Below are 17,478 nucleotides of genomic sequence, written 5' to 3'. Positions count from 1 at the left end.
TAACTTACATTTGATATATCTCTTTTTTCTTGCCATATTCGTAGAAGAGTTTGGAAGGGATTGTAGACAATCTGTTGTTAAATAACTCTCTGAACAGAACACAGAATGTTTTTTTTAATAGAAAACTTCATATTAATAATTATAAAATAATATTAAGACACCACAATAACATTATAATATTTCCAAAATTGAGCTATAGGGACTGAAATTCATAACAGTTTGAAAAAGTCCTTCCTGTGGTAACTAGAGTTAAAAAACTGGACCTGCTGGACTGAACGAATTTCACTAACAGCCGTGTCCCCGCATGGTTTTAGTCGGATGGAGCAATGTTTTTCTTTTTAGGCAAATCAAATGTCTTAGTGATTTGGGTCCCGACAGGTTTTTTTCTGTTTACAAGAATAATTAGATTTTGCATTGTTGAAAATGAAGTTTGACATTCCACTTAGGCTCTTGATCCCCGTAATCGTTATCAGTTTGATATGAGCTCCAATGATCACGCATAATTATATTGAGGTTTCTGAACACCGTGTCTGCAGACATACCTCACGACTATCTATTATAGATCAAATCAACCTGGTAAAACACAAATAATGGCCTTAAGCCTTGGTCAAGGAAACCTCACATGGACTAACCCTAATTGAGTGCACTATTTAAGTTTCCAAGGCCGACTCTTTCGGAAAACATTTTCTTAGAACAGTTTCACTTTACTGATGGCAAAGCCAGTTGTTACAAAATCATGATAAAGAGACGTATACTTACATGTACCCATCAAGACCGTCCGCTCCACTGAACGTATAAGGGCTTAAATGGGTCAATCTATTGTCCGCCAAGCTGATATACGACCTTAATTAATCAATTCAAAGAAAAATAATAAACTACTCACTAAAATGTGTATAAACACATTCGATACCCACATCACCACCACATCATCATTTTTGTTCTTGCAACTTCCTCGGAAGAACTGTGACTTCATTTTACTTTAGGCCTATGTGTCATCAGTCATATTCTGAAATCGAATAATTTTACATAAAATAAGCTGCCAGAAGTACTGTTTGATTCGTGCAGAAATTACCTTGGAACATTGTCAGGTGGCATTCCCGATCCTAACTTTACGTATTACCTTTTGTATGCTGATAAGAAACATGGGAGGCGAATTTGTTTAGGCCAAATCTCTTTCATGTTTAATTCGTAAAACAAGAACACTGAGTACTTACTTTGATGCTTCAACACGTAAACCCTCAGTCGTGTTTGAATCAAGACTCTCCAGACGATTTTTGGCCAGAAGTCTATGGGAATGAATGATAAAAAATACATTCTTTTCAAAATTTAGATTTTTCTTTTTTTTGGCCAACGATTTGAAAGGAGTGTAATTTCCTGTAACGGATAAATTTGCTAATTTGCATTTGCAGGCCTTTAGACAGCCAAAAAAAAAAAATGTTTTCAACATGAAGCTAGTGGCGTTCAGAAAGGTTTGGGAAAAAATGCTATAAATGGTGTAGTTCTACTTAAACATATTGTAGTAATGTGTGGTGTAATGTGTGGTGTCGAGATCATTCAGGGGCGGCGGAACGTTTGGGGGGGGGGGGGGGGTCAGGGGACAATTGCCCCCCCCCCCTTTACCCAAGTGGCCCTCTTGCGGACATAAATATGCGCCCTCGAGCATATGTGACCAGTCCCCCTCCTAATTATCTATGCATGAGCATGCGCAATATCACCAATGAGTCCGTATTTCATAAAACCTAAATTCATGCTACACCCCCTCGAGATGAAAACCAACCTTGCCCTGAATTTGTCTGATAATTTGTTTTCAGTAACCATTTTGCAAAATGGCACAGATAATTCTGAATTGAACAAGGAATATGAAAACTAAGCCCCAAAACCCTTACAATTCGCCCTGTAAATGGGCTCATAATGAGTGGTTTGCAGTTTTGAATAATGAGTGGCCAGTTTTGAAGAACGCCCCCTATCTTAGAAGATGGTACCCCCCCCCCCCCCCCCCCATTTAATTTTACGGGGGACTAGGTTCCGGTGAAAAAAACCGTGTCGACATTTCAGCACGGATTCGCCACCCAAAAGGCTGGATACGCTGCTGCAACGACAGAAGATGCCTTTTACTGAGCAAGTTCCCCTTTTTGGTTTTTTGGTGATGCCCCCCCCCCCCCCGTTTTAAACCGTTCCGCCGCCGCTGAGATAATTATTAACAAACTCAATAGAGTTGTAAAAGTGCATACGCACATTAGGTTCCGCCTTTTTCAGAACTGATTGAGAAGCAGAACGCTCCTAATTCAAAAGTTGAAATTAATTAATTAATACATTACTTATCGTTGGCCGATTTTTTAATTGATTTGTTTATTGGAAGCTCTCGACAAATGTAATGGTACGCAATGATTAATTCAATATTTACATATATTTTTCGGGTTGCCCCACCCAAAAACACGTATAACTGTGTCTCTTGTACGTTATTTTTGTCCCTGATCTATACTAATTAGCAATTTCCATTATGATAATAAATGTTGATTTATTTGTGGGTTTGCTTGTGGTTTTGATTTTTCTTTTTAAAGGTCTAGGAGGTATAGCTACGATTTAGTAATTATTAAAAATGAAGAATGGGAATACTTTGTAAAAGGAAAAGCTACTCACAGGACTTGAAGGCTGTTAAGATGTCGGAACGATCCACCTTGTATATAAGATATCTGATTGCCATCCAAGTGCCTAACAAGAACAAAAACGAGAACAAAACAGACGAAGTTATTTTCAAGAACATGTATAGTCTTTGTGAATAGCAATATTCAAGGTGTTATTTTTCCCTTTACGGCATAGAGGGTTATTTGCAATCACCTTAGATAAGAGAAATGATGGCTCTATCCCATTCAGAGACGCCTCTCCTATAGATTGGCTTGTGAATAAAAAATGTGCGTAAGAACAACACATTGAGTTATTCGATGGTGTGACATTGTGTGGTTTATTTCTTCAATTGAGACGCATGAAAGGGGTCTCAAAAGTTGGGTAAAAATAAGAGGGAGAAATCAATGGAAGTTTTGACCGTTGCCAAGTTTACCCAGGCAGTGGGGTGGGTTAGGTTTTACCAACATGTTCCACCCCAGTGACCACGGTAAGATCCTGGCGCACACACACGCCAACTTTCCCGCCATTCGACACCGAACCCAGAGCTTCCACTGAGATACGCACCACTGAACACCGACCAGCCATTCATTCATACACACGCAAAGGGACACTGTCCTTTGTGGTCTAGCCCACGTCCGCTTCACAGGCATGTATACAAAGCTAGGGGCACTCTTTTGGTCATCCGACAACATCATGTCAAGCCAAGATTCAAGCCCATCCAGTTCCCTGTTCCCATGTGCGCAGGTTATACCCGAAACTGACTTCTCTGATTCAGACTTGTCTGAAAACAGTGAATCTCTCTTACATACTCTGGCCCAGGAAGCGCAAACTTCCATCAGTCAGATCTCATTAAGAGACCCAAAAAGTAAGGACAAACCGGCACCCAGAACAAAAGACAGACAGCAAACAAATAGGAATCATCGTCTAGAAAATAAGGACTACAGATTTGTCCGAAAACTAGCGGTGCCCCTCCAACAACTTGTTTCGCATCGAGTCTCCCTGAACAAGCAGATCACCCTACTGGAGAAAGCTGTCAAAACCAAGAACCCTACTTTGTACATGTCTTGGGGTCGGAGCTTTGTTCCAGAAATCTTCTCGGGAAAGTTAGCGGGGTATTGTGCCAGGATCTCTGCGTAGTCACTATAGATTGGCTTGTGAATAAAAAATGTGCGTAAGAACAACACATTGAGTTATTCGAGGGTGTGACATTGTGTGGTTTATTTATTCAATTGAGACGCATGAAAGGGTTCTCAAAATGTGGGTAGAAATAGGAGGGAGAAATCAATGGAAGTTTTGACCGTAGCCAAGTTTACCCAGGCAGTGGGGTGGGTTAGGTTTTACCTGCATGAGGGCAATAGCGGGAAGGCATTTTCGTTCCTTCGGGGACTCATCAGCCGCTGGATTCAAAAGAATCCGTAGGTATGGATCACTGAGTTAAAAGGAACTCACTTGGAGGAAATGTTCCGTCAAAATTTATCTGGTATGTGACACTTACAACCTCATTTGGATGAGATTGGTTCATCCAAGAGTGAAATTAGGATGTCAAAGGTATTGTCGTTCTCAGATAAGTGGGAGACGGGTTGGTATAGCCGGGTTGGGAACAAAGTTGGATCTTTTACTTCAAGCTATTTTCTCGGTAGGGGTGAGTGATGGCTTTGAGAGGTTGGTTATGAATTGTTATTTGGATATTATCATGACAAATTTATTGCAATGGTCGACTTGTTCGAATCTACTTTGTCAGATGAATTGTCTTATAAAACATTACTGCAGCACTAGTAAGTTATTGCAAAAGAAATTTCGGTCCAACATGCTTCGGTTTGTATGCCATAGGAAAAATTAAATCGCAGTCAGTCAATATACACTGGTTTAATGATACAACTACCTTGTGTTTCACGTATTCTTAAAGAAATGTGTGATAGAGTTAGTCGTGGTGTTGGGGGCTAACCTATAACCTCTTTGGAACAGAAGAAACGGACAGTCCTTCAGAAAAAAATAAAGAAAATGTATCACCTTTCCAGCTCCCATAACTAAATTTCCCCTGAACAACGGGAGCCGCCCCAGAATTGCCTACTCGAAATCAAGTCTGTGGTTGCAGTCAGTGTTGGAGTGCTCATATTTGTACTCGTTTGTACTCGAGTAGCTCAACCTGTAACGCAATGCTCGCGCGGTTGCAGTCTGTATTACGGCTTAGTCTAGTTCCCGCCTCCCCAATGTTTTTAACATTCGAAGTCGCAGCACTGAGGATTCGTTAATCGGGCCAAGCTCATGCTCCCCCAGCTTACTCGCGCATGGCTCACGCGTGGCTCCTCGCGTGATGACAGACATGCGCTGTGGAGCTAAATTAGCGAACGGTTTCGGGTAAAGTTTCGTTCGTGCAAGAGCTGGAAACATGGGCGTCGCCAGGATTTTTTTCTAGAGGGGCAAAACATATTTTCCCCAAAAAATTATGTATTTCTCAACATACTCTCGATTTATCAGTTTAGAAGGTGGCAGGGACATTCCCCCCCCCTTTTTTTTCTCCTTTTGGTTTTTTTGTTTGTCTTGTCCAGAAGGGGGGAGGGGCTGATGCGCCCCCTTATCCCCCTCGCGACGCCCATGGCTGGAAAGTTGAATTTTGACACGCTGACAGTTCGTAGCCGTAGCTCCGTGCATAGAGCTACATAGGGTTTGTCGCTAGCTCTATGCTCCGTGGAAGCTCGTTTCGGACACGGCCTGAGCTGAGGCGCCCGCCGGACGTTGCATGGCCTTATGGGATACTTATCCGAGTAAGCGCGAGAAGTCACGTGAAAGGTAAATCGAACGCTTTCGCGCTTGCACGCTTAAGCGCAGAGGAAGTACGAACGCACTGCTTATGCTTGTGTCTCACATTTTCGATGTTAAGCCGAATCACCGCGAAAAGCAATTCTTGAGTAACTCGGGAAATGGTTCTTGGCTGTCGCGGGATGATACTGTTAGCTCTGTGAAAGATTGTTAAAGATCGAGAAGCCCCCGACATTTTTGGACATGTTCACAATTGTCGGGTTGATACGTGAACCAAATCAATTCTTGATTTACGCTTGTTGTATTCATAACTAATTCTGGATATTCTTACAACATGCTGGGTATTTTTACAGCATTCTTACAAGTTTCGTTGAGTTATTTTTTGTGTGTTAACAGTCCAGAAACATGCCAAATCATTACAAAGTCGCGAGAAAAGTACGGATATAATAATTTCGATGTAGCTTGAGACGATTGTTTTTCTGTTTTTTACATGAATTCCAGGAGTCTCTGTAGACATTTCCACGACATTCAAGATTACCTGTCCACTCTGAATCGTTCCTTTTCCATCTATGGATTTACAGAGACATGGTTCAGGGAATCTCCTCCTCCATACATTACAATGCCTGATTACAAACTTGTGAATTCATCTCTCTCAAATAAGATTGAAGGGGGAGCGGCCATGTTCATCCATTGTTCTCTGAGATTCCATATTCGAGATGATCTTATGCCACCTTCTGATGACTATGAATGTGTGTTTATCGAAATTGAACGCAACTGTGCCCGTAATTTGATTGTCAAAAATGTCTATAGAGCTCCTGGAACCAACCTCGATAACTTTCAACGATCTTTTGACTCTTGTCTTAATTCAATTTCTTCGGAGAGGAAACTGTGCTATGTGATAGGAGATTTCAATTTGGATCTCCTGAGCCACTAGAGATACCAATAATAGCAATCTTTGCTCTTTTATTGCAGGTATCGCGTCCATGGACTGGACAGAGGTTTTTTAAGTGCCAACAGGCTGATTGGGCCTATGATATTTTCATGAACCATTTTCTTGATTCATATTATTATCATTTTCCATTTGTAACCAAAAGGACAGGTGATAAAAAGACCAAGCCACCATGGATCACCAATGCCATCATCAATTCCTGCAACCACAAAACATGGACATGGCTCTCAGTGATTCATCTTACTGACATTATTTCTAGGTCTTTATCCAACAAACTTTCAACTGCAGGTATCTTCATCGACCTTTCTAAGGCATTTGACACAATCGATTACGGCATTCTTCTTTCCAAACTCAACTACTATGGAATTAGAGGACATACTCTCGACTGGTTTGAGAGCTACTTGACAGGCAGACAGCAATTTACTGTGGTCCATAAATATCTTCCAGCTGAAGCGACATTACGCATGGAGTACCTCAAGGGTCCGTACTTGGCCCCCTTCTCTTTCTGCTGTAAATTACTGATCTGAATAATTCTTCTTCTTTACTTTTTTTTCTGTTGTTCGCAGACGACACCACTATCATCTACTCTAATTCTAATTTTGAATCTGTAATACATATCCTCAAGGCAGAACTTATCAAGGTGTCGTCGTGGTTTAAAACCAACAAACTGTCTCTGAATGCAAGCAAAGCAAAATGTTTGTTCATTCATAAAGCCAGTTCTTCTCCTAATTCTCTTCCATCCATTTTCGATGGTACACCAATATCGGTCGCTCACAGTACCAAATTCTTAGGTGTTGTGATTAATGATCACCTTACCTGGAGTGACCACATTTCCTCAATTACCAAAATCGTTTTCCGCAATACAGGTGTTCTTTCCAAGCTTCTCACCTTTCTGACATCAACAACTCTTTTCACTCTTTACAATACATTCATTCTTCCGTACCTTAATTAATGTAATATTGTAAGGGCACGATCCAGTACTAACCAACTCCACTCCCTTATTGTCATGCAGAAGCGGGCCATCAGACTCTGCACCCTCTCACAACCACGAGATCCTACTGCACCTCTATTCGCAAAACTTCGCACACTAACGCTCACGGATATTAACAAACTTCAAACAGGAATTTTCTTGTTTAAGTACTCTAACAAAATTTTACCTCAAGTTTTTCAACCTTTTTCACTTCTGTGCATGACCTTTATGAATATAACACACTTTTCAGAAATAATCTCTATGTCCCATTCTCTCGTACAACTTTCTACATGAGCACTCATCGTTTCCATGGCCCTCATCTTTGGAACAGCTTAGATACAGCTTTGAGAACAAAGTCTTCTGCTGGCAGATTCAAATCTGGGTACAAAGAATATCTCATCTCCCGTTAGGCCAAAAAAATATTCGGTCTCTGGTGAGACCAAAGATCCGGAATTTACGCGGGGACGCGGCTTTTTTTTTTTCCCCTTCAAGCTTGGATTGTACACTCGGACAAGGTGGGGTCCTTTTTTGCTTTTTTGGTGTCCTCATGAACATTAGTGTCCTCCATAATTTGCCTTGGTGCTCTCGATCATTTGCCTTGGTGCAATTTCCCATCCCTTGGTGCTCTTTGATAAAAAAAAAATGAGGAGGTGCGGCAATAGAGGGCGCTGTTGGAGCTACCGCGGAACATTTTGGAAAAAAAAGATTGACGCGCATGATTAAAATCGACGCGCGCGCTGACCAGAGACCGACGTATTTTTTGGGGGCTTTACATATCATAGTCTCCTTCCTACTTACAATTATTTCTTTTTCTCTTCTATAATACTACTTCTATAGTCCCCTTGCAATAATTACTGTTATGTGATATGCTCGTTATTTTTTTAAGGTTTACTGTTTCATGTCATTTTTTTTTTGCTGGTATATATGTTCACCATTGCATGATTGTCTCATTAACAGTTTATTTTCTTCGCCGAGTAATTCTTTTTTTGTCATTTGATCGTTCAGCTTGTTATCTTTCGTATGAACATTTTTGATTTGGCTCCCTACTTGATTGTTCTTTTTGTTTCGTGATCAATTCGTTGTTCACTTTCTTGTGTTTACTTGAACGTTTCTGTATTGTTTTGATTTTGACTGCGTGTAGTTGCACGAACATTTCACTATGGCATTATCGTTTTTGTTGTATCCATATATAATTATGTACAGTATGTTTTAATCGCATGTGTATTATATTTGCGTTTGTCCGATTGTTTGTATGTCTCTGTATTTGTCAAGTTGTCATTTCGGCTTTGTTTTGTCAAGGCATCTCCATATAAGCCCCCGGCTTCGGAAGAAGCCCCCATAATTGCCATGTTTCTATGGTCCTTTCTTGCTTAGTTATCTCCATGTATATCTATAATAATATGACTTTAATTAGATTACAATGTACTTGTTACTTTATTTTGTTACATTGTCTTGTTTTCTTTTTTTTGGCATTATCGAAATAAATGTTGATTGATTGATATCGCAATCAGTCGGCTTGGTTCAGTCTGATTCGGTTTCCGTTTCGCACCTAGTTCTTGATTATTTGTGTTTCATTCTTAAGTTATTCTTACAAACAGCGAATCGGGGCTAATTTCTCCCGATGCCATCAAGACTGATAAGTCCTGCATGGGGTTCAAGAGGGAACACACTTCATTGCGTTTACATTTTTCTGCTGGTGCATTTATACGAATTAGGAGACCAAACAGCCTATTACCGAAAAAAAGAGTTTTGTCTCTGGGAAAAACACTGAGACCTCTAGTTGGCTAAGAAAGCATTGGGACAGTAAGAAAAGCTGTACAAAAAGCGAAACCCACCCCCCCCCCCCAAAAAAAAAATGATTAAAGCATATTTCATCTAAAAGTAGCTTATGAATTGGCTTTCCAGTCATTATCAATTTTGGTGCAACATATTTTTAAATTTGAAGTATATGTTTGGGGGGTTTGGCTTCCGCTTTTTTGACTCGCCCTGTATATGGGATTGCAATTCATCTTCAGCATGAATCTGGCCTTCTGTGTGCGGAAAGATATTAAATAGCCGTGGCAGCAGTTTGCCAACAAAACAAATTGTTTAATTAATGGTGAATGGTCAATGATGATGAATTAAGAAAAATTGAACATTAATTAATCACAGGTAAACCACACGCCAGTGATAACAGTGGATAAACATTAAACAATGACAAGGGAAAACCTGAATTGATTATATCCCTGTTTTAAAGCTGAAGCGAACAGTTTGTGAGCTGATTGGGTCTGATTTGTGATGGACTCGAATGCGCGACATTTTGAAAAAATAATCTGGTGTAATCCCGAAAATGAGGTTTTGCATCGGGAAATTCATTTGATACTTACAAGTACCGAAGTTCGGTGAGGTTCTTGAAGTCGTCCTTCTGTATGTTCGTCAACAAATTGTCTTTGAGTTTTCTGAAATATAATCATGATGTCCTGTCATACAATATATGTCTGATCAATGACGGATTTAACCATGATTAGCAAGCGCCGTGTTAGTAAATGTTGGGGGACTCGTCCTCAAGTTTATAAAGGTAAGTGATTTTTTTTTAGCAAACGAAGACAATTCACATAAAAAATCAGAACACTATAAATATAATAACCATGATAACTGACACTTATCATAACCTTTATTTAAACTTCTTCCGCTTCCAACGTTGAAAAGCATGCTTTATAAGAGTATAAAGTCTTGCCCTGCCTTCTACCTGGCTACTCTGGAGACTTACGGGATTACTCTCTAAATTCTAAAGAGTGAAAATTCACTCCATGCGAGTGAAAATTCACTCCCAAAGTCGGAAACTAGGGACAAGACGTTTAAGAGAGGAATTCCTTCAATCGTAAAGAGCGAGTTTTTACTCGAGCTTCGACTGAAGTGGTCCTTTTATCAGACTTTTTCTATCCAAAATGAGAGTGATTTTCACTATAAAACGTCTAGTCCCTAATTTCACTCTTTGGAATATTGAGAGATTTTCCGGTTTTGTGTTCGTGACACAACACGGTTTCATTTTACTTATCACGTAGGCAGTGGCTTAGCCACCGGGGGGGGGGGGGGGCGTGGGGGGGGGGGGCGACCGCCCCCTCATGAAACCTTGTCGCCCCCCAGTCGCCCCCCCCCCCTGAGATTTTGAGTTTCTAAAACAATTATCATTGATCTACATGACGCCATGGGCGTCAATCCTGGGGGACAGGGGGACTGGTCCCCCCTCCCCACACTTTTTGAAGGGTGGGGGACACAATATCAAATGTCCCCCCCCCCCCAGATTTTTGAACTCGTGTCTCATTTACAGGGCCCTATTATGTACTACAATGTATCTTTTGCTTAGAAAATATTTGTTAAAGTGGTCAGAAATTGCCTCAGATAGCACCACAGAGCATTTAGAATCCAAAATTTTTCGGGGCCCTTAAGCGGGCCCCGAACCCCACGCCTATAGCTCAGAATACCGATAGCTGATTCAATGACTCCAACCTCGAAAACGATGTTCAAATAATTATCTTTTGCTAAGAAAATATTAGTTAAAGCATGGAGGAAAATGGTAAGAAATTGCTTCAGATCACACTACAGAACATCTAGAATCCAATTTTTTTTCGGGGCCCTTAAGCGGGCCCCGAACCCTCACGACGTAAGCTAGGGCTTCGCGCATCAGTTCTGATCAAGGTATGTCCCCCCCCCCCAACTTTTGAGAAGCGATTGACGTCCCTACATGACGCCCCCCCCCATGAAATGTTCCAGCGCCCCCCCCCCCCCCCCCCCCCCACTGAAACTTCCTGGCTACGCCACTGAGGCCTACATTCAATGTGATCCGGGGACAAAAGTTTGTTTGACATTCCATAACTGGAAAGTACATGAGCGATTGGAAAACTTGTGTGCAAAGCCCAAACTGCAGAAAACGAACTTCAACTTACAGCGAGGTTGTGCCGTGTGGTATCCCAGATGGAACAGATGACAGATTTTTCCCATTGCAATCCACTTTTGTCTTATAGCAGTAGCAGATTTTGCAAGCATCCTCGTCTCCTTTCGCAGCAAGACACCCGGAGAGGCTACAAAGTAGAGCTATGCCTAACCAAAATATACCCAGCGATCCTGAACAGGTTCTACGCTGCCGCATAAAACTCGCTACAAAACGTGCCATATTGGTGGATCTGTGCTCTGTATGTACACTCGAATTGGCTACGCACACATTCATGGGCTTATTATCACATTCCGTTCCTGTTTCTGTATCGCAAGCATCTTGTGGGAAGTACCGTAACGCCATTGTGTTGTACTTCCTCAATCGTATTTTAATCATTAACACTTCCTAAGGTTTTGCTTTTAGGAATTTAAAGGGAAGATACAACATTTGCAAACATTAAAAAACAAAATGATCAAATTATCTCGAAATTTTTTACTGGACAGTTAGGGAATGACAGTCTAAAGCATCCTGTAAAATCATGGCTCCTGTGACTGTGTGACATTTTTAAGTAAATCGGTATTCGTGTATTTATTTCCAATGCTGGTCGGCCGACCAGCATGGAGAAAACTTTTTTTTTCAAAAAACTGCTGCACATTTTTCATATTTAGTTATTTATTCTGCATTTTCTGTGCAATTGATTACACACCTGTGAAGGTGTACAAACCAGCAAGACTGATTCTCTGACCTAATAAATCCCCAACATCTATAAATTGCTCCGTTTCATCTTAAGTGGGGTCAGGGTAGAAGACTTTATAAACATGATTGGTTTTTACTTGTTTTTTTTCAGCATCTATGAACCCAAAACGTGAAACAAGTCAGTGTAACAATATTTGCTATAACATACTATTCCTCCAAATCCATTTATTTCTGAAAGTTACAGCAAATTATTAAAGCAATGTTGTACATTCCCTTTAAATAGAGATCGTATATCTCATTGTATTTTTGTGATGATTACGTATTAATAGATGTTTGTTTCTATACTAATGGTTTACATTGTATTGTCATCTTAATCTGGCATGTGCCGCCACGATGATGTTTAATAAACCAGGTTGTTGCTTTTAACAGGAATTGGGTTTGTAGTTCATGTGATCGTATAAACAAGTAAACGAGAGTGAAACGTATAGGCCTAAGTATATCCAACCCCATCGTAAATAACGTCTTGTGGAGTTGAATTTTAATGTCATTAAAGTTAATAAGTTAAGACAGCTGAAACATGTCCACCAATCAAAACTTGATTTTCTGTGTCTGCCCACTTCGCGTAGCTCGTTGTTTCCTGGTTCTTATGGGAAAACGGAGACGTTTGTTCTCAGGAGAAAAAAAAGACAATAGTGTCAAAGAAACAAAAAGTATCCGATGTACAATGTGTTATGGCTCATCTTGTTTGGAAACAAATTACTCATGCATCAATTGTCATAATGCAAATTTCATTTTTTGGGTCCATTTCGATCTTTAACGCTTAATATTAGAAAAAAAAGAAAATTATCTATACCAAGTATGGCTATAATGCATCGTTTGTTCCAAATTTCAAAACCTTATACATGTAAGCCCTATCAAGTCCTGGCCATTACAGGAACACAACAGCATATGTCTTCTGGAACTCGAAGTAAACCATATCGTATCTATGCAGGGGCAAAATACATCACTATACGATGCCACTGGGCACAGATAGTCTATGTAATTCGCCGTGGTCTATTACGCGCGACGTTATTACCGGGCAGGTGGGGCTCGTCAGCCATGGGAGGCAGCCCACCTAGGAGAAGGAACTCTGATTTCAAACCCGGGCAGGTGGGGCTCGTAAGCCATGGAAGGCAACCCACCTAGGAGAAGGAAAACTCTGATTTCAAACCCAGACCACCTATTCTAGGGTGTGGGGACACTCAGCAGGATGAAATATGACCTGTCAAGGGCGGATGAGCTCCTATGGGCCAACGGCCATCCTCCAGAGAGCACACTCTGCAAAAAGCTACGGGATCTTTTTGGTGCAGCTGTCGGATTCATCTGCCGCTGAGTTCACCGAGTCGGTCCTTAAAGGGGAACATGTGTTCTGGGCAAGCACGTGCTCTCTATGTTGCCCAGGCGTCCGCGCCGAAGGTTGCAGTGTGAAGGCCGTCGTCATTCCAAGCGGGGTATAGGGAGACTTCGTGTCCTGCTGCAGCGACCGAGCAGCCGTATTTACGGGTGGCCTGCTCGCCACAATCTGTGGAGGGCCCGATAAAAGGAGGGTCAAACAGTCAACTCCACCTCTTCTTCCTGACACAACCAATTCTTTTCTTCGGATCGGCTCATGGAATATACGGACACTGAACTGGACTGGACCAAGACCACGGCTTTTGGATAGCGATTTTGAACCTAGGAAGACGATTTTTCTCAACAATGAACTCACCCGGTTGGATATGGACATTGTGGCTCTGTCAGAGACCAGATGGTTGGAGACGGGCAGCATCAAAGTGAAGGACTACACACTCTTTTGGAATGGCAAGGCTGAAACAGAAGCTCAAATGCATGGTGTTGGTTTTGCATGGTGTTGCTGAAGCACATAGATACTCCTGTGGGCATCTCCTCACGGCTGATGAGGATCCGGATTCACACTGAAAGCGGTTACTTGTCCCTGCTCAGTGTATATGCGCCGACTCTGCAGACGGACGAGGACGTGAAGGACAGCTTCTACAGGCTCTTGGAGGATGAGGTTCGCCACGTTCCAGCACGAGACTCGCTGTTGGTACTGGAGGACTTTAATGCCAGAGTTGGGAATGACTATGGGAACTGGCCCGACTGTCACGGCAATCAGGGTGTCGGTAGAATGAACAACAATGGTCAGCGTGTCTTGGAGTTGTGTGTGGCCCAGCGTCTGTGCGTTACTAATACCTACTTTGCCGGAAGGATCTCACACAAGACCACCTGGCAGCACCCAAGATCACGGCACTGGCACCAACTAGACTTGGTTCTCTGCAGAAGGAGCCTTCTTAAGGAGGTTCTCCACACGAGAGCGATTCGTTCTGCTGATGGGGATACAGACCACTGCCTTGTCCTCTGCAAGATTCGGACATTTCTGAAAAAGCTGCACAAGTCACAGCAGGCGGGACGGAAACGGATCGACCGGGAGGGGGTGAAGAACCCGGAAAAGGTCAACAGCTTCCTCAAGGCAGTTAGCGAATCCGGCGGAGAGGATTGGGAGGACATCAGTTCGATCGTGTATGAGCAGGCCTTGAGGCACTTTGGATCCCAACCACGAAACGGAAAGGACTGGTTTACGAAAGATCTGCTGCCGCTCGTGGAGGACAAACGGAAGGCCCTGCTCAGGTACCGAGAGGTGTCAACTCGCTCAAATTTTGCCAGACTCAAGACTGCCCGACAGAATCTGCACAGGGAAACTCGAAAGTGTGCAAACCAGTACTGGCTGGACCTTTGCCAGAAGATCCAGGTCTCGGCAGACACCGGAAACCTCCGGGAGATGTATGACGGCATCAAGACTGCGATCGGCCCAACCAGAAGGAAGGTAGCACCGCTGAGGGACCTCCAGGGAAATCTCCTCACTGACACGGACCAGCAGCTCCAGCGATGGACTGAACACTACAGTGCTCTGTATGGCAGTGAACCCGTCATCGATCTTGAAGAAATAGACCAACCTCCAGACCTGCCATGTCTGTCTGAACTGGACCCCGTCCCCACTGTGGAGGAACTCTTGAGGTCCATCAACGATCTCTCCAACAACAAAGCTACAGGTACTGACGGCATACCAGCAGAAATCATCAAAGTCCTGGCTGTACCGCACAGCTCTACCCTGCTGCAACTCCATCGTTCGGTCGTCAGCTACTGGCAACGTGGGCAGGTACCTCAGTGTCTCAAGGATGCTCAGTTAATACAGTTGTATAAGAACAAAGGGGATACGTCCGACTGCAACAACTACCGCGGGATCTCCCTGCTGAATGTGTTTGGGAAGGCTGTGGCTAGGCTTGTGCTTAAGAGGCTTCAAGTTTTGGGTGAGTACATCTACCCAGAGAGTCAGTGCGGTTTTAGGTCAAACAGGTCAACGATCGACATGGTATTCACCCTACGACAGCTGCAAGAGAAATGCACTGAAGGTGCAAGCATGCATACCATCCTCACAGAGTGCCGGCTCAGATGGTTTGGACATGTCTGTAGGATGCCGCAAGACCGTCTTCCCAAGAGGACTCTTTTCAGTGAAGTCAGCACTGGAGCCCGAGTTCGTGGAAGACCTCTACTCCGTTTCCAAGACCACGTACGGGACGACCTACCACACTGCCAGATCAAGGAACGCGGAGTGGAGGAGCTATGTGCTGTGAGGGGAGCGTGGCGGAAAGCAGTCCATGAGGGAGCAGATGCGGCGGAGAAGAAGTGGCGCAAGGAAGGACGGGCGCGCCGAAAACAATCAGCCCAAGGAGCGGTAGCATGATCCCCATTGGATCTTATGCGGCCAACAATTACGCGCGAACAGATTTGCTGATTAATTAAGCAAGACCCCGCCTCTTGACTTCCTAGATTTTGACCAATCAGAAGGCGCTTTCTATAGGTCTATCGGGTCTTCGGTCGTTCGCCCGTTGCGCGTCATAGACATGGATTTAAAAAAATGTCACGGGGCGCGGCGCTCGGTATCATGTTACGCGAATGCGCTCCCGGCTGTTGTTGTATTACAAAACGCTGCATTCGAATTGACCAATCACAGCCTTAGTCCTGATTTTGGGATGAAATGACGTCACGATTTAGTAAAGTCGACTCCGATTGGCTGGCGCGCGGCTTGCATAAATCTGCATGCTTTGATGATGCGGGTGATGCTCAGACTAGGGCACAGGCTGCTATTTACACGAACTTGGTTTTGCCGGGTAAAGTTTTTGGGTTTTTTCTCCGAAGATTCATGAAGCTTGGGGGTAGCTCTTCAAAAATACAGGAAGTACCCGATGATATTGCTTGAGCATTTTCAGATATTGACCCCTTGATTCCCGAAACGCCAAAATCCCCGGGAAAAATTAAGTCCCTGGGATAAGGCCATTTAATCGCAAATGTGTTATGATTAATCTCAATATCATTTTCTGTTGTAGTAAATATTGGGACATCTATGTCAGAACTTATGTGAATTTCGTTAATTTTTATTCTTATTTCTTATATTTAGTGAATAAAACTTCGCCTTACATTGTTAAATGTTTCCTCAAGCGACACTGGCGAAGTCTATTTTGTTCGTAAATAAAGATTTGTCAAAAACATCTCTCCAGTGGCGGTTGTACGGGGAGCGGGGGGGGGGGCTAATTTTGTCTAGCACCCCCCAAAAAAAATTCCATAAAAAATTGCACTAGCAGAATGTAAGAATGTGACATACATGCGAACGGTCTCCCCCAAGAGCAAATTTCTCCAACAATTCCACTGGGGCAAAGAAAATGTCCTCTGTATTTCACCAACCAAGTTTGCAGACTCATTTGATTTTAAAAGGAGACTTTTCTTCAATATTTTGCACATGAGAAGGAAGTCAAGTGATTCCAAAATGTGGCTAAATACTAGACTGGTACCCGTCCAACCATGGTCCAATTATTTGAAAAGACTGACCTCTTCATTCAGTGTCAATAGTCTGGTGGCTTGACTATGGAGAAATGTGTAGTAAATTGAGACTAGTTCCCGCTTCAAGCCACATGTTTCTTAAATTCTTTTGGCATGGTTGATTGATGCAGTAATGAAGCTGTGTTGGACTGGTTGTTTAAGGTGCCAGTCTATTTTCTTGTTTTGCATGTTTTCAATACCTTAAGTTTTGAGACTCTCATACACAGTATTGAGAGACCCAAATTTTCGGACTACATAGCATGATGGGCCCATATTGATGCTGCCGATCCCAAGAGCCTTTACCCCAAGCACAATGGAGAGCCGAAGCACAGACGGCGCCTGCTTGAAATAACTGAGACGGAGAGCTGCCCAGTCTCTGGAAGGTTAGACATTCAAGTCCAAGGAGCAACCGGGAACCAACCGGAGGGAGCCAGCAAACGCGTGATTCACGAATATATTGGTGGGCCCACCTTACTTTGTTAAATATTGAATTGAAGATTTGAGTTGAAGTATTGATTTGAAGATTTGAAATGAAGTATTGATTTTGAGATTTGATTTGAAGTATTGATTTGAGTTGAAGTATTGATTTTGAGATTTGATTGGAAAATCTGACTTGGAGATTTGATTTGGCCGGATTTGATTTGAGGAATTCAG

The 17,478-nt window shown here is 42.6% G+C and overlaps 2 protein-coding genes across 2 annotated transcripts; one reads left to right on the top strand and one right to left on the bottom strand.

Moving 5' to 3' along the window:
- Positions 1 to 755: 755 nt before the first annotated feature.
- Positions 756 to 11,580, bottom strand: LOC119741329 (slit homolog 3 protein-like). Its single transcript, XM_038217080.1, has 5 exons — positions 11,231 to 11,580; positions 9,671 to 9,742; positions 2,641 to 2,712; positions 1,215 to 1,286; positions 756 to 843 (listed from the first exon to the last, which is right to left on the bottom strand). Exons 1-5 carry the CDS (start codon positions 11,578 to 11,580, stop codon positions 756 to 758), a joined length of 654 nt encoding a protein of 217 aa, XP_038073008.1.
- A 2,215-nt stretch (positions 11,581 to 13,795) lies between these two features.
- On the top strand, positions 13,796 to 15,691 carry LOC119741328. The gene has a single exon (XM_038217079.1). The coding sequence runs from the start codon at positions 13,796 to 13,798 to the stop codon at positions 15,689 to 15,691; it is 1,896 nt and encodes a 631-aa protein (XP_038073007.1).
- Positions 15,692 to 17,478: the final 1,787 nt, after the last annotated feature.

The sequence above is a fragment of the Patiria miniata genome, unplaced genomic scaffold, assembly GCF_015706575.1.
Source record: "Patiria miniata isolate m_02_andy unplaced genomic scaffold, ASM1570657v1 HiC_scaffold_5, whole genome shotgun sequence".
NCBI lineage: Eukaryota > Metazoa > Echinodermata > Asteroidea > Valvatida > Asterinidae > Patiria > Patiria miniata.
The sequence above is the reverse complement of the archived record's forward strand: the minus strand, read 5'-3'. Positions and strand labels throughout refer to the sequence as shown.